The 26,421-nt window shown below is 49.9% G+C and overlaps 1 protein-coding gene across 1 annotated transcript in view; it reads right to left on the bottom strand.

Annotated features, from left to right (window-relative positions):
- Positions 1 to 26,421, bottom strand: part of nova2 (NOVA alternative splicing regulator 2) — a 55,744-nt gene that overhangs the window by 25,153 nt on the left and 4,170 nt on the right. The window contains exon 2 of the mRNA XM_006627613.3: positions 19,621 to 19,764. Coding sequence (XP_006627676.1) covers positions 19,621 to 19,764 — 144 coding nt within the window. The remainder of the gene's footprint in view (positions 1 to 19,620; positions 19,765 to 26,421) is intronic.

Raw genomic sequence — 26,421 nt, 5'->3', positions numbered from 1 at the left:
CTATTCAAGAAATGCCCTGGGATTTTTAATGACCATGGAGACTCTTCTTCCTGTACTTTTACTGAAACCCTTTCGTCATTACAAGAGCCATTGCAAAGCACATTATAAAATGGTGCTCGTTATGAAGAAGCATGCTGGAGAGGTAACAATGAAGTGAGATTCCTTCATTTGATTGATCGGTTAATTGATGGACTGTATGCTGGGTCAATACCCGTACTGGAAGAGATGAAGACCTGGCCCGGCTGTCTGCAGGGGCTCACAGATGGGAGGGGACAGGTGCAAGCATGTTACAGACTCATACCACACTGCCCAGTATTACACACAAGGCCTTTCGGGTCAGAAAGATGTCTTTCAAGTCTCCTTAAAGATCTGTGAAAAGACTCACAAGACAATGCGGGACGCTATCCTTTGGCTTCTGCTTTTCTATCACCATGTTTCCTCAAGTGAAGATAGAAAATTACACTGAAGTAAAAAAATAAAGTATATTCCATTTTGCAATAACTTCATTTTTCATTACTGGGCTTTAACTACTGATTTAAGCCTGTTAAGGGAACAGAAATCTGTCACTGATGTCTTTGTAAACACTGTCTATTGTATAATTATCCTATGCAGTCCCAGCTTGTGCTGTGTATTTTTAGTAACTCTTAATAGGAAACTGGAAGGAAAGTCGATGTACTGGAAGGACGGCTATGAGTCCTCTTCTGAATGTTCAAACCCCGGTAGGCAGCGTAACCACTGCATGCAATTTAATTCATAACACTGTGCTAATAAAACCCAGGCAGTTCAGGCCCAGTCCCTGTGACTGCTGTCTGTCAAAAGCCCCGTATAGAAGCAAAGCCACTAGGAACTTTTTTATTGTTTTTGCTTGTAAGAGACTTTTCCTCTCAGCCATGTCGTTTAACCTGGCTGTTCTGACGAAAGCACCTGCCTGGAGCGGTCCTGACGCGTGCGCTTCGTGATTCAGCCTGCGCTCCCTCCGGCAGCTGAGAATGCCTGATTCCATAAGGTCATTTTCTGACATGAATTACAGAAGGCTGCCACACTCAAACGCTATGCCCTGACTCCCCCAAAAAACGATGCAATTATCTGATTTTCCCCGCTAGCCTGTATCAGTCTTCTGCATGGCTGTTTACGTCAGGCCCTGGGTGACACACAGGCCTGGAAGGTACTGGAGACTGCTCCCTGTGATGCTTGGTGTTTTGTGGAGACTGTATTATCTGTGTCAGCTGAACTGGGCAGAATTCTGAGCAGAATTCAGGAAGCTCCAGGTTACAGTCCTCACTGTGTTCTTTAGCGTTGGTCTTCCCTTCCACCATCTAATCAAATGACATCAACTGGCAAATGTTACTTAACTGAAAGCGAATCAGAAGAAATACAGCAAACTGGAATTTAGCGTTAAGGCCACAATTTTTCTCTCTTGGCTCTTGTGCAGAATGAGTGCGCTGGTCTCGCCCTGCACTGCCGCCACGCTGTCTTACAGTAGCCCAGAGCTGAACAGCCCCTCCACCAGCCCTCCCCGCGCACACAGGACAGGACTGGTCATGGTAGGGGTTACAGCCGCTTCCTGCCTGCAATCTGCAGATCCGCACCCTTTTCCTTCGTGACTCCTATTTTCCAGCCCACCCCTCGCTGGCATTTAATTGCAATTTATAAATACCGGGGGGGTGCTGGGAGTCCCGGCCATTGTGTGGGGTGGAAAGCAACACAATGCCGTGGAGCGCTGGGGAGGACGGAGGAGCGCGGCTTGAAAGGAGACTCAGGGGACTCGGCCAAATGTCAGCCAGGGACAGGAGGCCTGATTGATCACAGCCTTTGTACCTCTGAGCAGCCCCCACCCCCACCCCTCATACTGCCCACTGGCACAGCTGTTAATGGGCTCGCAGGGCTGTCTACTAGTGTGGCGACAGCCCAGTGAAAGTCATTTTCCCAATATAAGTAACGAACAATAGGACCGGCACCAGTCCCTCCTGTGATCTGAACATCACTGATTGAAGTCTATTCTGTGGGCTGTGCTTCATCCTCAGCGGTCCTGAAAGGAGAAGGACCTCGGGGAGGGAGCTGCTCCCAGGTACAGGAGTGGTTGCCACCGCAGGACAGCCGCTGGAGCACAGAGCTGCCCTGTCTGCTCAGTCTCATTCAGCTCAGCCTCTGCCAGGACGGTTCTTCCGCAAACGATGCGATACAGGATTACTGCAAAAAAAAAAAGCCCTGCACAACACACAGCAAGGTGCACAGGCCTCCCTGATGAGTCAGGTAAGCAGGTGAACTGTTATGGCTGTGTAACCTGGTTAACTGTCATCATGCCAGTGCCCTGCTCTGCAAGCCCTCCAAGGCGTGCCCAGATGAAACAGCCGTTCGTATTTGTGGTCTTTCAGTTAAAGTGATCACTCTGTGGCTGCCATCTGTTTCTAACGCAAACAAATGGCACACACTCTATTCCTCTATTCCTGTCTTCAAGCCTTGTTTTCGCTTGATAGTAAACACTACCATCAGAACACTGACCGTAATCGCTACCAAACACTTCCAGCTTCGGGCAAAACCCCGCACAGCACTGATCTGGCCTGGCCCCCGCAGGAGCACCTGGGCGAATTCCAGGAGGAGCAAAACAAACCTTGATTTAAACCCCGAGCTCCCCCGCCCCTTCACCACCGAATAAGCCAAGCAAGAACACAGACCGAAAGCAAGCGAAACAAAAAACAAAACGCTTCTCAAAAGAGGAATAACAAAGGCTTGAGAGGAAGTGATGGATTCTTCCTCAGTGATATCACCCCCCCCCGGCCCCCCCTCTCAGACGGGCTCGGCGGGAGACGTGAGCGCCATTCAGATCCCCATTCCAGACTCGCTGGTAATGCCGTAACCATGGCTACCCCGTTTTTCCAGTGTAAACAGCTGAGAAGATGCCATTTCGTCTCTCTGGCGATGCCTTTCTCAGCGGTTCTTTCCTCCTCTCCCGCGGAACGGCAGGCCTGTGGCCAGAGCTGACCGACCCCACTGGGCAGGTGACCAGCTCGTCCAGGGCATCCCAACACGCGCGCGCCCCAGAGTGTCATGGGAATTGATCTCTCTGTTTTCTTCTCTTTAAAAAGACATTTTGGACCACACTAAGGTCTTGTAATATGATATTCTCTTAACTGAAGAAAAAGGGCAACAATAAAACCTGTACCTGTTTGGCAGTTTTTTTTATTTATTATCTGTAAAAGCGCAGAGAAGGGCCTGCCCTAGTGCAATGGTACAATAACGCAGCTGATGAAACCAGGTTTGCCGCTGGACTTCGATAATCTATGATGAAGGTTCTCGGACGGATAAAGAAAACAGAATGAAAAACAAAGAGACTGGGCCGGGGTTGCACGACAGCGCTCGGCTAATTAGGGCCTTGAGGAAGAGAGCGGCCCTGTCACAGACACGAGCAGCGCGCCCCGCCGCCGGCTCCTGCGCTCGTCCGCTCAGAGAGGCGTGCTTCCGCCTCCTACGCCTGCCACATTACCAGCACGGTCCTTAACGAACTCCTTAATTGGCAGCTCGTACGGGCACTGCATGATATTATACACAGTGTCGTACATCTCTGCCATTCTGTGCCCCTTGTGTCTGATTAATTAATACATTCAGTATTTCATTCTTTGCCTTTAGCCAAAGGACCTGCATTTTATTCACCTGCAATTTTATTCACCCGTTGGTCCATGAGGCTGAAGTGTCTCTCTACAGGAAGTGACAACAGGACCCCACTTCACCCTGAGATCTGAAGCCGTGATGCTCCAAGTCTGGAGCGCAGATCCCTGACCCCATTGCTTCCCTCCGCATCCCATCATTGGGCAGACGCTTTCACCCGAAGCAGCTTTTAATCGCACAAACAATCGTGCAAACAACAGGAGCACCGGGGCCCGGAGTGACTGCAGGCTTGTGAGGGAGCTCGCTGGGTGGGAACGGGGAGGAAGCACACAGTGAGAGGGGTGTGCAGCATGGGGATGGCCTGCAAGGAGGTTACTTGACACCACTGCTCACAAGCAACCCCCTGGTGCAGTCTGGCTGATCTGTCTCAGGGCTTTATTCAGATCTGTGTCTGAACTGCATTAAGGACATCCTGATGGTGGTAGTGGCCTTTCACAGGGCAGCCTGGTACGACACTCTTTGTGTGCAGACTCTGTGTGAAGGGCTCTGTGTGCAGGGCTCTGTGTGATGCTGAATTTGCAGGTTGGTTGCCTTTCTCCTATCTGCATACAAGGTGTTTGCTTTGCCAGCTTTGTGCTCCCTGTGTGCATTTTCATACTTTTGCTGTGGTTTAACTGCAGGTTCAGGTGACTCCTTGGTCTGCTTTGAAACCCAAAGAAGTTAGAACCCAAAAATCGTGAGAACAGTTACAGATGAGAACAGGTCACTCGGCCCATCTGGCCAAAGTTTAGCGACTTCCGGTGGACACTCAGGTGTTTTTGTTCTTACAGCAGGTAAACTCAATTCGTCATGCAGGCTGGCTGCTTCAAGGCATGTTCTTCTTTAACAGAAATGTGTTTAGATTTTCAGAGCTCGATGTTGAACCCTGCTTGTATTCCCCAATCAGCTGCTCCTTTTTAAAAATAAGATTTCAACTACACAGATGCAACTGTCTGTTCAGAAGCACCTTGATTTTTATTTGCTGCTTGATGATAGTTATGCATTGTTAAAATTTTAATCTTCTTTAGTAAAAAAATCTTTTCTGTCTGTTTCAATTGCTTTATGCAGTACAAGGGATTCCAGCTCTGATCTTTGATCCCCTCTGAGTGATCAAAAACATTTCAATCTCCACTGTGAACTCCATCAGTCTTCCATGAACGGAACGTTGGACAATCTGATTCAGCAGCACACATGCAGGAACAAGCCCATCCCTGGGTATGGACCGAAGGGCAAGTAAACTACTAGTCAAAGCAGGTGTGATGGTGAATCTTACTCCAGGTAATGAGCTGAATTTGCTGAAGTATCGATATATATCCCTTTATTTTATGAAGACTAGTCTACTGTAATGCCTTACTTACTGGAGTATCTTCTAAGGTACTAAACAGGCTTCAGTACGTCCAGACTTCTGCACCTCATGTGATGAATAAAATTACTCAGCATCAGATCATAGCTCCTTCCTTTGGGAAACTGGACTGGCTCTGCCAGCGAGTGGGGGTGAGTGGGCTTGAAGGTAGAAGGTACTGAATGGCCCGGACCCAGACTGATTTAAGGACTTACTGCACGACTGTGGTCCAGCTCTTGACCTGAGATTCCTCCCTTCTCTCTCTGTTGAGGACCTGGCTTTGCATGGCTGGCAGAGCCTTCTGGTGTGAAGCACCAGGTCTGTGAAGGTCACTGCCCAAACCCATCACATACTCTGAGACTGTCAGCATTTTCAAAATTGTTTAAAAACCTGTCTTTTCATTGTGGGTTTTTAATGCTCGAATAAGCTTTGCCCTCGATTTCGCTTAGTACAGTATATCTCCTTTTTTTTCTGTCTGTTTTTGCTTGGGTAGTGCATCATATACAGTATATATTGACTTGCACAGCACTTCATCGTTTCATCGTCACCATCATCATCCTCATGGCATGCAGAGCAGAGCTCTTGAGCCGTGTGTCCGATTGAGACGCTGGTCCTTGTCTCCCCACTCCCTCAGTGAATAACTGATCTGCCTCTTAACTCCTTCATTAGTATCAGAGAAGAGGCGACAGACTAAGCACAGACAAAGACAGCTTGACTCTGCTCCTGCACTGCCTTCCTTTCACCTCCGGCCCTACAGAGTGCCAGGATGTGGCACCAGGGTGGTACTCAGTTGACCTAGCCTTCACAAAACTTTGAAGTTAAGGAACTAATGCAGGATGAAGGACAAGCCCTTCTGCACCGTCAAGAAGGAGAAATTATCTGAGACGGTTGCAAAATAAATGTGACCTTGACCTTTTTTTCTTTGGTGGCTTGGTTTGCAAAAATTCCTGGGGTTTTCTGCCTTCTGCCTGTTCTAAATAGTACTTTATTCTAATTGTGAAAACACCCTTTGAAGCTACACTTCAGTTTTTTTTAAGTCATGTTATTTTTTAATGGTGTGAATTGTGGAGTCTACGAACTCTCAGAGAGAGTCTCTGAATTTCAGCACAGTGGTAATTATTGCATCACTTCGCTCAAGGGGAACATTGCTCTTTCACCAGCATGAGGCCAAATCAAGGCCAACCAACTGAGCTGTCTCGGGCCAGCTGTGGTCTGAGGGCGTTTCAGGTGGCTTTCCATTGGTCACCTGGGTAACAGAATGGCGTCTGGGCGTTCTGAACTCTGCCTGTGCTTCACACAAGCGGCATTAGATATCACAAGGCCGCCCCACTCGCACCTGTCGACATTGCTGAGACGCCTGTCAGAGCTGTCAAGCACCACAGCCTGGGAGAGCTCCAAGAGTATCAGTTTGTCCACGCTTGGCTCATGGGTCACTGTCACCTTGTTCTGGTCTTGTGTCAAGAGCGCCCAGCTCTCTGCCGTTCTCCTGGCTCAAAGCACAACGTCCCAGTGTCCTTCAGGCCCTCCGAAAGGGCCCCACATTCTGCGTTTACTTGTAATGGCCCTGCTACAAACACACACTTCCATTCACCTGCTGTGGGAGCTCAGAGAAGCTGTGCTGTGCAGGGCGCAATGAGCTGGACTGCTGCTCGCAAACACAAGTGTAAAACAACACTGCTTATTTCTGGAGCTCCAGGGCAGCTTAGAGCCACCCTGTCCCTGTGAGCGCGGCAGACTCGGCAGTGGTGTGTTTGTGTTTCGGTTTGTTGATGTGATGACCAAACAGTCTGACAGCCTCTTAGGTTTTTTAAAGGCTTTCCGCTCCTCTGGCACTCCTCCCTCCCCAGCCCTGCATTTTGGCAGGATCTTGCAGAGAAACGGAGAAACGCCATTTTCAGAGCTAAATGCTCTTGGCTGTTTCCAATTCCGAATGCACAACGGTGCATTTTCCCCGACTACCTTCTGAGGAAAGAGACACGTATTCATTTATCCGTTCCATGCTTTTGTGGTACCCTGCCCTGGTAGAGTCCAATCTTTTTCTTTTCAGCAAATGGGGAGCAAACATTGCTCTTTGAAAATCCTGTAAATTCGCACCCAGTGTTACAGCTTGTGATCATCCTGCTCAATGGGTGTCGGTTTCTATAATGCAACTTCTGGCAAGGTCCATTGCAGTCTGGTAACCAGCCAGATTCGACGGGGCACCTGAGAGAGAGGAGATCACGATACCGCCGCCCCCCGTACGGCGTTGGCCACAGATATTTTTATGGTTTTGTGTCTGTTGTCCGATATGCCGAGGGAGTTCCAAGACAAGGGTCTGCTGAGTTCCTCAGTCTTGCGCAGAGACACTGGCAGGGATGCTCAGAGGGTCGCTGGGCTCGAGACTGGCCTGAAATCATGCCCCTCTGAACCTGGACCGCTCTGCGCCTGTGAGGGGCGGGGGCGGTCAGACAGATGTTATTGTCAACAACCGCATGTGCACCATCCACCCCTCCCCACTGGTCCCCTTCCTCAGAAGTTTCATTGTGGGAGCTGATGCAGGCAGGAAAGAGGCCATAATTACCGGGGGGGGTGCTGGACAAAGCTGTTTCCAGAGAGAACAAACAAACAGTGAAAAATGTGAAAAGTAACCCTGGGAGATCTTTTCTGTGAAAGTCATTGCACCTTATTTCCAGCTTCATGACGGATAGTGCAGTTTGTTTGAGATGATTGCTTTTAGGGGAGCTATATAAAACGTCTTTTTCTTTTCTCCTTCTTCGCCTTTTTATGATGGCCCACCAGTTGTATTCAAATGTATACAGATGCAAAGAGATAAGGATTACATGTGGCTTTTCAAGCTACATTGTGGATAACACTCCCCCAACACCACCCCTATTCAAGCCAGGGTCTGAATTCTCTGCCTTCCCAAATGCACCCTGTGTCATCCCCGCTGTCAGGAGCTGAGCTGAGAAGTGCCTTTCACTACGCAGTCGTCCACCTGTGAGCTGTCTTACACATGTGCACATACACATTGGAGTACGATTCGCCAAACTCTACAGCAGCTATGGAAGTTTACCGCAGTAACGTGCTGTAATTTTGCAGCTTTCCTATGATTTTACCATATTTTTACAGTTACTCTGCTTTGCCAGACTAGGGTTTGCTCATCACACTAGGATTTTGCATACTTGACACCATGGTTTATGGTGCTTATGGTTACCTCCTCGTGCTTCATCACGCTTTGACCTTGATTAACAAAACTACAGTTCTATAGGGGAGCCAGCACATAAATACTTTAAATCTGTATATCTCAGAGGTTGTATAGCTCCTGAAAGAGAAAGTTGCCCTGCAAAACAGCATGAGGCCAAATCAAGGCCAACCAACTCAGCTGTCTCGGGCCAGCTGTGGTCTGAGGGCTTCAGGTGGCTTTCCATTGGTCACCTGGGTAACAGAATGGCGTCAGAGCGTTCAGAACCGTGCCTGCGCCTCGCACAAGTCCCCGCCTCAACCTGGAAGGCCTAAAGGGGGAAACATGTTTCCAGAAATAATTTCTCCACTTAGAAACCTGTGAGCCACCAGCCCTCCCAGCTGCTCACACTCCGGGTTCGACTGCCCTACGGGGACGGTGGCGTCAGGACGTCCCCCGCCAGTCGCCAGGCCTTCTCGAGGCGCCGCGCATCTGGAGAGAGGTGCCCCGATTCCCGAGCCGATTCCCGAGCTCTGGCATGACCGCCGGCCTCCCCCTCCCCCCTCCAGACCTGCTTCTTTTTAATTAGCCGTCCCCGATCCGGCGCAATTAAAACGAGAAGGCAGATTGTGTGACGGAGAGGACCGTTCCAACAGCTGATGGCTTTGTCAGCCATCAGGGAAATTAATCATCAGAATGGGAAAACTTTCAGCGGGGATTAGAGATAATGGGGTGGAGGCTGAATCGCCGGGGGAGGGGTCTAGGCAGCTGCCAGCTCAGTCAGCGCTGGGTTCAGGAAGTGTGGCTGGGGCCTGTGGGCTGGCACCAGGGGGGAGGGGGTGCTTGGAGAGGTGGCTTGTCCAGGGAGAGAGGGCCTGTCAACGACGGAGCACCCCTGCCTGGGATCACACAGCTCCTTCACCCCCCATCACCCCCGTCCCTGCAGCCCCCCCATCCCCCCATCACCCCCTTTCACCCCCCCATCACCCCCTTTCACCCCCCCATCACCCCCGTCCCTGCAGCCCCCCATCACCCCCTGTCACCCCCCCATCACCCCCTTTCACCCCCCCATCACCCCCATCCCTGCAGCCCCCCCATCCCCCCCTTTCACCCCCCCATCACCCCCGTCCCTCCCGCCCCTGTCACCCCCACATCACCCCCCGTCCCTGCAGCCCCCCCGTCACCCCCGTCCCTCCCGCCCCTGTCACCCCCCCGTCCCCCCCGTCCCTGCAGCCCCCCCGTCCCCCCCGTCCCCCCCGTCCCTGCAGCCCTGCTCACAGCTGGCGGTCACACACGCAGACATGTGACTCTGGGCTCCTCCACTGGCACACGGGTCCAGCTTTCCCCACTTTTCAGCCTCGCTCTGACGCATCACCCCGCGCTGTCAGTGAAGCTGTTCAGGAATGGACACGTAATCAGATTCTGCAGTTGGAGGCCTCAGATCTCACTCATGGCTGAAAACATCGGCACCCGTGTGGTTCTGGGCTCCAGCTGGGCCATCGCAGGGGTTTGCTTTCTAGGACATGTGCTGCCAGTTTGTAGATGCCAAAATGCATGTGAACTGCAAGACTATAAATGAGCTCTTAGTTAATAAAGGGATATTATTCAGAGCTCTAGCCACTCCTATAGCACAGATTGAGAGCAGTACATTTCTGTAATATTATCAAACCCACACAGGTGCTCTGTCTGCTTCAAGGTTTATACACAGAAGGTGATCGATCATCTGCTGCTTTAACCCGTCAAGTGGGTTACCCTAGTAGTCCCTGAGAAACAGCCTTGTAACCTTGAGAGCGGTGTGGCAGTCACATTTACTTCATCTCTCTTCGCAGATCCACTTTTGAATTCCCCTGCTTGTCAGCGCTTGGAGCACCTCTGCAGCTGCCTGCCTGCGAGTCCTCACTGCGGCGGCCGGCCCTCCTGCGTGGCTCAGACACCGGCCTGTGTGTTCACCCAGAGCTGCAGACCGCAGTGATCCCAGAACCTCACCCTTAGGTGCTCGATCTGTCTTGAACAGGCTGCAATATCAAAATGCAGTAAGTGTTTGCTTGGGCCCCTCTTACATCTGTCCCCAAGGGTCCCCGCCTGTACCTTCCCTGCACCCCGCCTTCCTTCCAGCCTCAGACCCCTGTGCCCCCCGCTGAACAGACCGGGCACCTTCTCGCTGCCCTCAGGAGCCCAGAGGGAGGAGGCCGCCCCCGCCTGGCACAGCCCCCGTGTTTTCCTGCTGCCTGGAGGAGTGCAGTGCTTCAGACGTTACAGCGAGAGAGAAGAGTCTGCTGGGGAGGCTGGGAATCGTCTTCTCTCGCCTGTTGGCTCTGATGGAAGAAAGTGCACCTCCGGAGCAGCTGTGGGCAGCGATCAGGAAGATCTCTGCTGCAGGTATCAAGCGGAGTGGGTGTGGAGCCGCCCGCGCTGGTGGCGGGGCGATTCTGTAGCTCTTGTTCCCTTGTTCCCTTCTGAAACGATCCGAAAAAACTGCAGCTGTCATAATGCAGCCCCTTCTCCTTGACTTAACTGGCACGCAGAAACACAAGCGCCCACGCCAGAGAAAAACGATGGGAAAAACATCAAACAAAGCCTTGTCCTCCCGAATGGAATCCTGCACAGAGGCTAAAAGAAATCTCTGCCACAGGATTGCGCTTGGCTGCTGATCAAAGACACACACAGCAGATTAACTGACGAGCGGAAGGAGGAAAAATACATTTTATTGTTCAGGGAGGGAAATATTGTGATACAGTGTTTCTGTTGCTCTTGAGGGTGAGTATAAAAGGCATTAGGCCATGACGTAAGTCAGAGCTGTGTTTCCCTGGCAGGGCCTTGTTTATAGACTTGTGTCCTCTTGGGCAGCAGCTACTGTGAGTTCAGAAGGTGGGATGTTCATAGTTAAAAGCAGACACCTGCCCTCTTCCCTTACAGCCTGGGCGAAGGTTTTTGGGGTACCCAGGACTCCCACAACATCTCTGCCTGAGCGGATGAATATCAGGCTCCTGCATGAGCTCCTGCCATTGCTCCAGAAAGCTGCTGCGCCTGCTCCGCTGGTGTGAGTGAGTGAAGCTGCACACACCTCAACATCTCGCTCCACCTCAACACTGCTGTTACAAGCAGACACGACTACACGCACAGAACGAGTGATCCACGTCTACAGCATGGGCACCCACGTGGGTGACACATGACAGCCATTCTGCACCCGCAGGCCCGCGACACAGCAGGTCAGACCAGTGAGAAACTGTCTCCGGCAGTAAGGAAGAGTCTAAGGAAGCCCAGACTGTCAAGTTGAGAGAGGATTTCCATGTCAAAAGGCTCCCAGAGCACCTTACGCTCCCCAGTGCAGCGCCGCCCCTATGTGGGCGTTGTGCCACAGCTGCCCTGAGTGCGCTTTAGCCAGCACCGATGTCAACGCCCCAGCGGAGCCAGGGGATCTTCAACGCCAAACAGTCAGGAGCTGCGACTGGCCTCCGCCTGGATTGTTAATGGTGAAGCCTTGCAGTAACCAAGAAGCGAAACCTCGTTTTACTTTGACAGTCTTACTGCGATGCTTGTTGTTATTTTTGAATGCGCAGTGCAGCACAAAGTGACCCTTGAAATATTAGCCTGCCGGTTTCCGTGGCAACGCTGAAGCCCAGTATTCCAAGCGCGTGGTTGTGGGCCCCGCCTCCAAACCGCCCACGCGCGCTCCTTCACGCCCCCGGCAGAGGGCAGCGGAAAAGCCCGGCAGCCCCACCCCCCCCTCTCCACCCCCCCCCTCGGGGTGATGCGATGACAATGTCAAAGACTCCATTGTCATTCAGAGTGATCCACTACACGCCATTGTTTTCAGTGATTTGTTTTCGCCCCATCATTGACCCCTCTGTCCTCGGTATGCCTCTCCACACAAACGGCAGCTCCTTCAGCTTCACGTGTCCGGGTGCAGTCCAGCGCCCCGCGCCGTGGGCAGCTGCGTGGGGCGTGATCCCCAGGACAACGGGAGAGACGCAACCCCGTTTCCCCCGCTTCTGTGTTTGTTCTGTGCTTATGTACACTGGCTTACGAAATACCAAAACAAAACAGGGACTGAAAACGGGTTCTTGTCTTTCAGCGGATGTGCACAGAGACCTGCAAAGGGCGCGAACTCCAGGTCAAAGCGAATAAGCTCGGTCTCTTACGCCTCGCCCTGCGTTCTCGGAGCCGCCTCCGCAAGAAAAGCCATTTTAATTGCGACGAGACGCCCGCCACGGGGACAGAATTGTAATCTTAACAGGTCTTCACGTTGGACAGCGTGACTTGCGACTGGCGTTTCTCGATGAGCGCCGCGCACGACGTGAAATACGTCTTGTCGCTGCTTGAGGTGCGCCTGCAGCCGTCTGGGCGGCCCTGGCGCCGTGTGCGTGTAGGAACAGCCGGACTGCGATGAACTGCGCCGCCGGAGTGAGAAAGACTGCGAGCCGAAACCACGGCGGAGACGCTCGAGGCACAGCTGTTTCTGGAGCCGCCGGTTATCCGTTATTATTTTTAATGCGAGAAACAAACGGCTCTCCCCGCGCTCCGGTCTTGTCAAACTGCCCCCTTGGCCGGCGACAGGCTCTCGGTAACCAGGCCCGCTGCCCCCCCTCTCCTGCATCACAGGCCCTTCCCGTACCCCCGCTGCCCCCCCTCTCCTGCATCACAGGCCCTTCCCGTACCCCCCTCCGCGCCTCGCTCAGACCGACACCCCGGAACCTGCTGGCGCCCCGATCACAGGCCCGACACGGGTGGACCTGGACCTCACTGGGTTCTGGTACAGCTTGGTCCAAGAGGAGCGAGCTGGTTAAAAGCTAGATTGCGTCAGTGAAATGCAGACACTCTAGCCAAGGTTTTCCTGAACCGGGTCGGGAGCTGCTATCTGTGTACCTGCTGCCCGCGAAGCGACAGCGATGTACAAATAAAGGGTGAGAAAAACAAGACTGTTTCAGCTACGATCAATAAGGTGTAAGAATTCTGATGCGGCAATAATTCTCCTTTAACGTTTTCCACTTAAAGCTGTGCGTGTGAGTATCGACATGTATCTGTTCGGAGTCGTCCTTACCGGCGTGTGTGTGTAAGAGCAGAACTCTGCTGTCCGCTTCCTTGCTTTTGCAGGCTGAACGCACTAAATGTACGTTAGCCTTGCTTCGGAGCGGTGCTGTTCTAAATCTTTTTTACAAAGAACCGTCAACGTTAGTTACGGTATTTTGCTGTCTGATATATGCTGCTTGTAACGCAACGGGGGCTCAGGCGGGCGCCCTTGCCGCAGTAGGAGACTCGAACCCAGGTCACTCAGCAGGAGCCCAGCTCGGTGAGCCAAAGAGAGATCTCTCTACAGCCCACTAGCTGTAGTCCTGCTATCACAGGGAAGGGCGGTGACGTCACCTGTTCTGGTACGCCGGCTCTTACACAGTGCCTGTCGGCCGTAAGCGTTACATGCTATTGACAGACATACTGTCGTTTTCCCTTGCTTTGATTTAAGCGCCTTGGGGCAACCTCGTTGTGAAGAGCGCTATATAAAAATCAATCGAATTGAATCGTGACGAACCAGCTGCGATCTGGACCCGGCGACCGGCGCGCGGAGGAGCGGCGCAGCGGCCCGAGCTCCTCAGTCCGCAGCCGCGCGCCGCAGCTCGCCCGACATCAGCCTGCGCGTGCCGTCGGAGGGTTGCAGAACGAAACAGGATTTTGTATTTTATTCAAGCTCTGACCGGTGCGTGTTTTACGGAATGACTGAAGCGCCTCGCTCAACCTGCCCCAGTAAAATGTCTTGCCGTATAAATCGCTAGAAACGCGAGTCACTTTGTATAAAAAGCATCAGCCAAATACATTAATAATAAACTACGGTCCAGACAGGGTCTGTCATCTCACAATGCTCGCACTGGAAGAAACGTGTGTACTGTAGGAAGACATAACCGGAGACATGCTACGTTTAAAATAAGCAGCAATGAGCACACACGAAAGGACATAAGACTGTTCTAGTGCAGTATGACAACACCAAGCACAGAAGTCAGCAGACGCAGGCACTGCAGTAACTTGGAACTTTTAATGCAAACGTAGATTTCCTGAACAGATTGCATTTGCCTCTAATCGATTGGGGTTGATATATATATATATTTGCCAGACTAATACAATAAATGTACAATTAGGTCATTTGAATAACACCTGACGGGTCAAGTCAAGACGAAATATCTGCTCGCATTTCAAAGGCGGGTCCGACGTGTCCCGCTGCTCCCTGGCGGATTCGGACTGGATTGAAAAGGAGGACACGCGCGAGGAGAGGGCTCCGTCAGCCGAGGCGCCATCAGAACCAGGAACCGCGAACCGGACGGCCCCGAGCAGGGGGGGGGATTGGGTTCGTGGCACAGCCTGGAGCGCGTTCCCCTGGGAACCGCCGCTCACTTCCGCGTCACGGCTCACGAGCTGCCGGGCCCGGAGGACTCCCGAACTCGACCGGACCGACGAGTTGTACACATCCCCGTGCCTCCAGTGTGCAGCCAGTGACAGTTCAGACCTGCTTACAGATCCCCAGTGTCGGGATGTGAGACCAGTTGCACTCGAGAGGAGCCCTTCCTCCCTCCCGGCAGGATCTCACCCACTGGAGCGTCAGCTTCAACCACACGACGGCACAGCTTGTTCCACACTCCCACCACCCTCTGGGCAAACTCGTGCCTCCTGCTCTGGGGTCTGAATGCAATTCCCTGTACTCAGATATAACTACGGAAACAATCAATTACAAAAATCATAATCTGAGGCATTTACATATAGTTTACGCTCCACAACCCACATTACAACCCACTGAAGCTCAGCAGGTGTGCGAGCCTGGTCAGTACCTGGATGGGAGACCTCCTGGGAAAAACTAAGGTTGCTGCTGGAAGAGGTGTTAGTGGGGCCAGCAGGGGGCGCTCACCCTGTGGTCCACGTGGGTCCTAATGCCCCAGTATAGTGATTGGGACACTACACTGTAAACAGGCGCCGTCCTTCGGATGAGACGTAAAACCGAGGTCCTGACTCTCTGTGGTCATTAAAAATCCCAGGGTGTTTCTCGAGAAGAGTAGGGGTGTAACCTCGGTGTCCTGGCCAAATTTCCCATTGGTCCTTACCAATCATGGCCTCCTAATAATCCCCATCTATGAATTGGCTTCATTACTCTGCTCTCCTCCCCACTGAGAGCTGATGTGTGGTGAGCGTTCTGGTGCACTATGGCTGCCGTCGCATCATCCAGGTGGGGGTACACACTGGTGGTGGTGGAGGGGATCCCCATTACCTGTAAAGCGCTTTGAGTGTCCAGGAAAGCGCTATATAAGTGTAAGCAATTATTTTCATAATTATTATTACAGTCAAAAAAGAAGCAAGACTGTCGATACATTGGTTAGATGCATTATTTTTATACACAGACTAAAACTGTGCTATTTAGAGTTATGGTTGGAAACATAGCTGTGTTTTGAATATTTGTGTGGCTGCAGTGACAAAACATACGTTTTGCAGGAGATACCTTATTCATCTTCCACGAAATTACTGTGGTAAACGATGAATGAACTAGGGTACCTTTTCAAGATGCAAGTGGCCCCTCCTCCCGCCTGCAGAAGCCTGCTGCCACGACACTCGCAGAAGTTCTTGTTTGCATTCATATCGTTAAGCAGTTTTGCTTTAATACGCACAATCTCAGGCACCAAAGCAAACCTTAGCACATGAGCCAGTGATAAAATATGCAGCGTAAATGTAATTATTTTCACAGGCTAAAGTTCATGTGAGCCCTGTTTCAATTGTACCCCCAGTAGGAGAAACACCCTATAGTAAAGAACTCCCCAGACAGCGAATTTAACTGGGAGTTAATCATGTTTGTTATCTTCACAGTGACAGAATGATGAATGAGGTTTCAGGTTTTGATATAGCCGGGCTTATTTAGAAACCCCACCCCTAACACCCCTAAAGTGTTTTTGGGTCAATTGCATCAAAGCACTGTCCCAGGGCAAATATATTCTGCAGTGTTTATGCTTTACACATTAGGTTGGGAGGTTAGGTCCCCTTTCGGGCCATAAAGGCCCAGAGGCAATGGGGGGGCAAGGGCCACCATTTTTCTCAACCATCCGACACTGGAGGTGGCTGTGATGTGGTCAGCAGCACGCTCCGGCCAGCCTGTTACCCCCAGAAGGATTAACCCAGGTCCTCATTCAGCAGGCTGAGTGACCTGGGAGCCGCCTGGAAGGAATAAGAGCTCCATCGCTTGCCCCTACCTGGGATTGATCCCGGGACCTTCCGGTCAGGAGCCGGACGCCCCTGCTGTCTGAGCTGCCACGGCTCCCCGAACTGCACATTATCCCACTTCAACACTTCAATTTTGATTTTAAATAACAAGGTCTGGCACTCAAGACGTGAGAACATTTGTGCATTTGTTAAAATAGCATCCTATTTTATTGTCATGGCTCACAAAAAGTACTATTAATGTGATGAATCTGGTCAAACGCAGTTGTCTCTGTGTGGATTTCAGTGGTCATCAATGGAAAAATAAATAAATAAGCGCAGGCTTAGGATATTGCTGTTCTTGCAGTGTTTAAAATCAGTGCTGGACCTGACCTCTTCGCCTGCGTGGGGGGTTATGGGTAATGGCCCTGTACTCATGAGCATGGTGGCTTTTGATTGGCTGCTGAGAAATCGTCGGCTGGTGTATTCACCCCATTGGTACTACTACCCTCATTCACCCTGTTGCTGAACTCCCGGGCACTCTGAGCAGGAGGAGTTCAGGAGAGCTCTTTCTTTGCCTTTTTGAAGCCACTTAGGCAGTACAATGTGATAATATGGGAAGGCCTGGGTGTGCTATGGTGTCCAATGAGGGAAAAAGATACGCTGTACTCATGACACAGCTGTCCATCACAGCCCTAGCCCCTTAGCTGTAGTTGTGTGTCTCTCTCTTCTTAAACTGGACTCTATTGACTGCTGGGGAAGAATTCAAGCACCAGATAGAGGAGGCAGAGCTGTGTTTTTGAAGATGATGTAAATTCAAGCCATTTTTCTTGGGAGCATAAATTTAGGAGGAAAAAAAATCATTTCAGTCCACAAGTTATATGCAACATTACACATTTTAATCCTTGGGTCTGAAAAAAAAAAAGCTTAAGCACTAATCTTCTTAAAACACAGAAACCGGTGATGTCTATAAATGCGAGGGAGCTAGGCTGGGAATTAAATACTGAAAAACGCAATCACAGCGCAGGATTAAGATAAAGCTTTAATATTCCTCTGCACTCAGATCGACAGGGTGATGACCAGAGGGGCCTTAGGTTACTGTCATGCGACGTGCCAAGTCAACCTCTTCCGAATGTGAAAATGAAGAACGCCAGGAGAATACAACATCGGTCTTCCACACATTTCTGTCTGCTGGAAAGTCACACAGGACCAAAGATATCCCTGCACTTCAGGAAGAGTGTTGTCCACTTCGCCCACCCTCTAATTCCAGCCATCAGACACATGCTTTTGATGAGTATAGAAGTCAGATGATGTTAGAAAACTGTTAAAAAACAACTGTGAAGGACATGGTGCTATTTTGTTTTTTGTACCAATAATAATTATTGCAAATGTCACATCTGGGTAAAACGCTTTGCCAGTTTGACCCCGCTTGATTTTCTAAGGACTTTCCATCCTTTTGTAGCTTGTGACATTGAGACAAGGGCACGGCCAGTATTGGATAAGCACACAGTCCTCAGCCCTCTCCCTTTCAGTGGAAGGAGACGCTGCTGAAATCTGGTTGCTTTCAAAAAAGATGAGAAACCTGGAGTGATGGATGACACTGAGCTGAAGAGAGATCTGCAACCAGCTACAGAGAGGAAAGCACTCGCCACAAAATCTCGAACATGAAATACCCTGCATTTTGGTACGTCTTTGGTACCTGAGCAATCAATTTAAAAATATGGCCCAACCACAGTGGCCAGAAGCTCATAATGTGATTAAATATTGCGGCAAACCCCTCAATCAGAAGGAGTCCTGTTTACTGCTGCAGCCCTCTTCCTACATCAGCAAAGGTGCCCTTGACAGTCAAGACCAGGACCAGGGAGAGCTGGTGAGCTAACTCCCTGTGCTGCACACTGAATCTCTGCTGCCACACACACGCACACACGTGTGCACACACATGTGCACGAACATGCTCACACACTCATGCACACATGCACACACACACAGGTACACTCACGCACGCATGCACACACACGTGTACTGGACATACGCACGCACACACAGCCCTCAGCTTTGCTGGAGTCATCACCACATGCCAGCCGCAGCCCAGGAAGAGCATCTTCTCATTTACATACAGATGCCCCCCCCTCCCCCGCCTTTTTCGGAAGGAAAGATCCTCCACCCTCCGTTTGTTCTGGATAGTTCTCAGGCGCACAGAGCACATCCACGGCCAACTTCACCAGCGATCAAATAGCTCGTTCTTCAGCACGGGCAAGTCAGGACTGCCAGCTCCAAAGAATATCACAAAGGCCCCCATCTGACATCTGCCATGCTGGCCTGCAGAACCAGGGCAGGAATCGAATGCAGAAAGATGGTTCGCCGAGCCGCTTGGCTGACTAGCGAAGGGAGGAAACTCAGTCACACAGGAATCTGTATTCGAATTCAGGCAGGAGTTCTGTGCTGGAGCCTCTCCCAGGTCTCCTTCATTGTGTTTCCTGTAAACACGTGCTCTGTGCTGCCTGTGGACGAGAGCACAGGGCGCTCTAACGAGCTTGTTCCAAGGTGCTGCTCATTCTGCGAGCTCAGCCGCTGGGCAGAGACGTCACAGAGGTCTCTGGAAACAGCAGCTGTAACGTCGTCGACAGGCGGAGAGTAGCCAGGAAAGGGGAGATGTGTGTCCCAGGATGAACCGGGGGCGAGGCCGGGACACAGTTCACACATTCCTCCTCAACACTCTCTGAGCAGTTCAGATGGTGGGGGGGCAAAATGGACAGACGCAAAGACAGAAGCACAGAATTCAGCTGATCTGATCGTGCTTGAGCACGGAGCGGACCCGTCAGGAAAACACCCTCTGCTCCCTCGTTTGTGCCAAGGAGCCAGAATCAGCTGCCTTTCGTTCACAATGGAGGTAAAATGAGTGTGTCGCGTGCAGGGGGCACGGTAACCGTCTGTGGTAACCAGTTCATTAGTGCAGTTTTCCCATGCTGAGGCTTTGCAGGTGCTGGTTTCTATCAAACCTCACCTCTTCATTTACAGCCATGGACTCCCTGTGCTTGATGTTTCACTCTGCCTTCACCACCGCGCACACTGCTGTCTACTGCTAGAACTGGACAACACAAATGCTTGTACAGTAACTGACCCCAGGTTTCATTACCGCTGACCTGGCTGCTAGCAGTATTCAGGGGAGCTGCTGTGCTTCTTCACTGGAACTGAATTCTAATCGTGCAGACAGCTTCCCTGTTGGGCACAGCTGTTAATACCCTCATGCACCCAAAGGGTACAGTTGTACTTCAGGAGATTAATCCCCTTCTCCGTATCGCTCTCTTACCTGGGTAGAAGTCTTTGGATTTGGACAGCTTGATGGTGGCTCCGGTCTCCTTCTGCAGCTGGACAATAGTCTGGCCCCCCTTGCCGATGATGGAACCGGCCGCGTAGCTGGGGATGAGTACCTTCAGGAAATACTCGCCCTCCTCTGGAGATGGGAGAAACCAGGAGAGCACATATTACAGGTGAGCATGAAAACCAGAACTGGGACAACCAAGCAGTTCAAATATGCAGAGATTTAGCAAAAGGGCTGATTCTGCAGCATAATAATCTTGTTCTCATTTTTGGAGAAGGAGGACTCGGTCTTCCTGCCTAAACAGGAGGTAATCGCTGTTAAACCTCGGGTGGTGAGAATGTCTGAATTTAAGGTGCTGCCGGTATACTTGTTTACGAGAGTGGACTGAATATTTGTGATTTGCCTTTACCTTGCAAAGGACTGTGAGATTAAGAAGCAAGAGAACCAGATGAGCACAAAGAGTCCACTGGCCTAGTCTCACCCATGGCCTTTCTGATGTGCTACAAGAGGAAGTATAAACCCTGAGATTTCCCCACAAACTGTATCTTTTTGGCATGTTGTAGTTTTCTAACAAAATAATGTTAGAACAAGCTGTTTCATAGTTCCCAAGATATTTTCTGTGTCTCCTGTTTTACATGCTGGTTTATATTGCCTCCCGGTCACTGACTACGCAGAGTATCTGAGTCAGAATTGATTTCCAGCTAGCTCTTGGGGAGACAGAGGGAGAAGGCAGCACAGTTTCCCCACAGATTGGAATTTCAGACCAGACAGAGATGTTGAAGGTAGGGTTCTTGGCACGTGAAAACTTGCAGTCCAGCAATATGATAGCAAGTTCTAATTGTACAACCTTTAACATCGCAACACCAAAGGGATTTTGGTCCTAAATTTGATGATTTTGGTTGAACTAGTCACCTCACATATATTTTAGCTTCAGGGAAAATTTGAACCGAAGAATACTGCCAGGTGACACCCAGGTTTCCACCTTTACTTACAGTCACAATGTGTCTTTGAGAAACAAGTAGGGTTGGGCATTATCTGGTACCAGAGAACCACAGAACAGACAAACAAGCCACTTCTCTTGTATTTCAGGGATATACTAATGATTTCACATGCCTTTTATAAAAAAGACATTAGTTCTAAAATTAGCTCTATAATGCCTCCATCTTACCACCTTTACCAACTGTTTTAATCCATTCCAATTCTTTCCTGGCTCTGAAAAGCATCAGAAACGTCACACAAAGACTACTGTTTGAACAGGATAAAGTTCAAGGCCTTCAGAACTTTCTTTTACATTTAAAGAGGTCTCTAACCTAGATAGTGTTGGTTTCAGCTGGTTACCACTGCTGACTGGGGTCTATAACTCATCTGCTGGTTTGCTGTTTTAGATTTCTCCTGCTCTCACTCCTCAGTGTCCCCTAAGGAAGTACCCTAATGAAGGGCATTCCTTTCAGCAGTTTCAGCATGCAGACTTCTATATGCTCATTAAGAATTAGCTCCCTGATTTGTGACTGAACAGCATTAATGGAGCTGAACTGGTGATGAACAGACACAGGTGGGAAGGACACTCTATCAGCTCGTACACCTGAGGGAGGGCAGCCCTGTGGCTCACTAACCAGCACAGCGCTCGTGCCAGTTCCAGACCTCGTTCAGCTCTTCAAGAGCTGAAAGCGAATTTGAAAAAAGGCAGAAAATGGACATAAAAGAACCTTCAGTGCTGAAGAACTGGGCAGAAGAGAAAACCAGTAGACACGGGGGATACCCAGGACATGACTCCTGCCCTTGACGAAGGTGACGAGGCCGAGTCAGCCTGCGTGCTGCATTTTAAAACTGACATCGTTCTTGGAATAGAAGGCCGATACTTGAATTATTAATTACTTTAGTACGATTAATCAAGGACACTCCCCTAAAGGCTGTGGACTTAAATAGGATTTTAAATCTGCCTTTTAGGTGAAACTTTAAATCTTTTGCCGGGGTAGATAAATCTCAGTATCCCACACAGGTCTCTTTCGGACACCACTCTGAACCCAGAATGTGAGAACAGTAGGAACAGCAGGAAAATGGGTTTCAAGTCTGTATCCAGCAGCTATTTCACCCTGCATTATTATTATTATTATTATTATTATTATTATTATTATTATTATTATTATTATTATTATTATTATTATTATTATTATTATTATTATTATTATTATTACAGACTGTCAATGACATTGTCAATCATGTTCTACTTGGACATGGTAAAAAAATTGACAAACTTTGTAAACCAAATACATGTATTGGAAGGACTGCTGCAAAAAAAAACAGGGGAGAAAAAGAACAAGGAAACAGACTCTAGTGCTTTAAACCAAGGGTCTCCCCAACACCGGCTCTAGGAACCCTAACACACATTCTGGGTTCTGTTCCACCCGCAGGTGTGGAGGTCTGCAGGACGAGAGCTGGGAAGCCCTTCTCTAAGAGAGGAGTGCACGATATCTGCTTATCGACCCAGCGCAACGCCACAGGTCAGCACTGAGGCAGAAGGAATCCAGGCTGCGGTGGGCTGGAGGTACTGGGGGGGGGCATTTCACAAAGTGTTTTTATTCAAAATCCGATTCGCTGTCATCTGGTTAAACACTGTGCAGCAGGCTCTGTCAGTGCCGAGACTAGAGTCTGATTTGTGACACCAAAGATGCTAAGAAAAGCCCAGGAAAACAAGAAGGAGAGACAACGCTCGCAGGCCTCGACTCTTCCAGAGCAAGCATTGCTTAGGAAGACTTTTAATGGCTTTTATAAAATCTCGTCTTAAAAGGGGACTCAGGATTAATTCCTGAGCTGTGTCCCGAACCCGGCTTAGGCTAGGAAGTGCTTGAACACCAGTGTACATCTGCAGCGACCCAGATTCGTGAAGCTCAGAGGAGTGACCTATTTTTAACTTGGAAGAGTCTAATTTTATCGTCTAATTAGGTATGAAATGAATAAATAATATGACACAGACATACTTTTCTCTTCTCGGCAGTCTCACACTTCTTTTTCTGGGCTTCTTCTCGTTTGGGGTTGGGGGAGGAGTGAGGCGTACTTTCTTGGCGTTTTGATTGCCCCAGCACCTTATTTGTAAAACACAAATGACGTCTCGGTGGGCTAGGCCTCTTGGGTTTTCTAATTCAGGAAACAATTCCTGCAAGACGCCTTGTCTGAGCCAGGGTTTCTCATTTACACTCTCTCTGTCTTGCCCTGCTGTAGGGTACAGGGAAGGCGGGTGTGCAGACAGAAGCAGATTCGGCCTCTGATCAAGCTCAGCTGAGCGAGATGGAAGCAGCAGGAAAAGAGAGCCGGCCATTCCGAGGACTGCCGACAGCTCCAGGAAATTCGACACAAAACTTCCTACTTTTCTATTGCCTGCGCAGACGAGCTCATCCAGATGTGCAGAATCTGCATCACGGCCTTTTTAAAGAGCTGCCTCCTGTGGTAGGAGCTGCACGGAGGAACGGCTCTTCGCCACGCTCTGTCAACGCAGCGGGAGAGACGTGTTAATTTCAGGCTCCGCAGGGAGAAGGTCCCCATCTTCCTGAACTGCTAAAAGCTGCCCAACCGATTTTATGTCACTTCCAAGTTTTTGTGTTGAAGCAGTGTTCTACGTTCGGGTGGCCTGTATGTTTCACAGTTTTAGCCCTGACATACACTGGCATGTCGAGTAGTGGTTAAGACTACAGAGGCTGACTGTGTCTGTGCTTCTCCCAGCTGCACAAATGGACACCAGAAACCCCAGGACTAATGATACAGTGGGCTATCATTATCATGGAGGCTGGGGGGAGTAACGCACTGTGCTTTCAGCCCATGTAACTGATGATCTTCTAGGCCTGACTTTGCCTTTTCGCTGGCTGTCTTTTACGAAGAGAGTGTTTTGAAGAGGCACCTTGCATAGTGATCAATTTTGCCTGCAATGATTTTCAGTTGCTTAAATCTGCATACATATTGCTCCTACTCCTGATCTCGTTGGCAGAACAGGGCCCTGGGTATAGCCGGGCTCAAAAGACTGACGTTTTGCCTTCATGGCAGCTTTCGGTAAGAGATTTATAATCCTGAACTGGGTCTGACTAAGGCACTTCAGGATTAGAGCAGTACCAACAGCAATGAGCCCAGAACGGGTTAAAGATCAATAAAAGAGAAAAAGAGGTCAATGTTTGTGCCAAATGATGCCTTCTTGCTGAAAATCTTCTCATAATTTTCTGGGTTGGAAGAGAAACGTCAGGCAGCCATTTCTCAACGCTAAACTCTCCTGCTTTTGACATTGTTGCTGTTGCGACCTGAAAACTGAAGCAGACTGTCTGTGATTTGGAGATGAATTGGCCTCTCACAAATAGAGTATTTAAAAGCTGCAGACAGTCTTTCTCCACACACACTCAGACAGGTCTCCACTGAGGGTCTGATAGCCCGGCCTGTATAGGTGTTTCAGCTCCTTTCCCCCTCTCTTCTCACTGCTTCTAAACTCAAATGTAATGCTTTCTGATTAAAGCATCCTACATCGATACCATGAAAAGGCATTTAAGACAAATATTTTTTAACGTTCATTTCAACAGGATCTCAGATACTCAAAATGGGCTATTACGCACACATCATATTTAAATAATCAACCAAAATGAAATATATAATGAAAAAAGACAAGCAGAATCACTGGGCATTTCATCTGAGTCATTCTTTTCACCTTTCGGTATAATTTGTGACGGGTGGCATTCGGGACATTTGTGATGAGTGAAACTGCAGTTGTTGTTTTCTAGCATTTTATTTTTTTAGAGCGCAGGCTGTTCTCATTACTTAACCTAACCCAGCCCCCCTGCTTCTGCCAGGTTTTCACTGATTGCATTTTATTAGTTAATTGTTTGTTCCAGATTAACGAGGACATAAAGTCCTTTATCTGCTCAGGGAACATTTAGCACAATCATTGGCTCGGCATTTCCTGACTGTGATAGTAATCGAAATGCCCCTGCAGAGTACAGCCAACATTCAGGACAGAAGCACCTTCTACTGTAAGGTCCCATCCTGCACCTTGATGTCCTGCCATGTGACAGGAAGCACGTGAAGTGGTGTCCTGTCACGTGACAGGAAGTACACGAAGGAACTTGCTTGCTTCCTAGACAGTGTCTTCGAACACTGTTCCACAGGCAGCGGAGCGCGGGTGTTTCCTTTTGCTCACCTGTTTTAAGAAAGCAGCTCTAGAGCAGGAATTCAAAACGAGACAGGTGAGAGGAAACAAATTATGCAGATTAACAGACATCAGTTTTCTTCTTGAGTGGAGCTGAAGCCCAGTCTGTTTTTTATAAATAATAAAAAGGACTGCTGATATTTAGTCTAGAGTAATTGGGGAGAGACGTTTTATAGAGGACCTTGAGGACAACAGATACTGGCCCAGTTATCTGTGAATGCGGGATAGATCCCAGGGCAGTACGGATGTCTGCTACGATCTGGGATCTCTCTTGGTCCTGTGAGCCACAGGTTTCACAGGGTGCTCAGTTTTACTCAGTGAAGAAGTTGCATTTCTGAGCGGTAGTGGCAGTAATTGAGTCTCTGAAGTCATTAGGAGCTCAGGTAGAAAGAACCACAGAAGAACTCCATGAATTTCCAGGAGATAAGAGTGTTGCTCTAGAGGGTCATGCTGCGTTGTCAGGGCAGAAGGGACTGGGATCTGCAGGGCACCTGCACTTCTGAGTGGGACTAGTAAGAGAAATGATCCATTCTTGAATGAACACTGAAGCCCTGCACAAGTCTAAAGTCTAAATATAAAAGGAGAAAATGCAATTACCATTGATTGATCCGCTTGCTTGTTTAGACTTTCGGCTTACGTGTTTTTGAACATAGAAATGTAAAAAAATACCCCGGAAGTTTAAGAAGTTTCTCCTCAGTTTGCTTACCATGAAAAGGGTGCTATCATAACAGCTCCCTGTGTACACTAATCTGAGCCCTTCTCTCGGGTCCTCAGTCGATGCACGAGACCAGGCTTCGGTGTCGGGATGTGTTTGTGTCCGCTTCTCTAGGTGTTCCGCCTCAGCCCTGCCAGAGCTACATCGAGTCTGCTTCTCTCAGTGTCAGGGCTTCTGCATTTGCAAACTCAGCTGTTAGGCAACTCAAGGACAGAAAGCGGCGATTCTCTGAAAGCCTGGTTTTGTGCTACAGTTTTTGAGTAGCGCTGGCCTGGAGCACAGCGTTCCCACTCCCTCGCTGCGTCACCCATGCTGATCGAGCGCCCTGTCCGCCTGCGCCGTGCCAGCCATCTCCGGTTCCCCGGCAACACCACCCCTTCCGAGCTCGACCGCCCAACTGGCGAACTGTTTCTGCCCCTGGAGACAGGGCCCTGAATACGTGCTGCGCCCCGATCAGCGTTAGGACCTCAGAACGTCGTTGTAGATTGAAGTGAGCTGCCGGCTGCAGTTACTACACCTGTCAGTGTGCAAACGGCCAGTCTGCTCCCAGCCAAGGAAATGTACGAGACCTCCAGCAGGCACGGCCCTGTGAATGTACTGTGTTGCATTACTGTGGAGGGGCGGCTCTACAGCCTGCATTCACGCCTCTCAGACATACAGCAGGGCTGCTGGAGAGGCCACACATGCAGGCTGCACTGGCTCTGCCTCGCTCGTCAGGTTCGGTTCTTATTCAACGCTTTGTTTCTCCCTCCCAACTTTCTTCCCTTTTCTTCATGCAAGTGAAGTGATCCAGGTTGACAGTAGTGTCTGCAGCCCAGCATCATAAAGGGCTCTGAGTGCAACAGCATCTGTCACCTCCCCCCTACACACTCACACACACACACACACTCTCACA

Source organism: Lepisosteus oculatus, chromosome 3 (genome assembly GCF_040954835.1).
Source record: "Lepisosteus oculatus isolate fLepOcu1 chromosome 3, fLepOcu1.hap2, whole genome shotgun sequence".
Taxonomy (NCBI): domain Eukaryota; kingdom Metazoa; phylum Chordata; class Actinopteri; order Semionotiformes; family Lepisosteidae; genus Lepisosteus; species Lepisosteus oculatus.
This window is presented reverse-complemented; position numbering and strand designations above follow the sequence as displayed.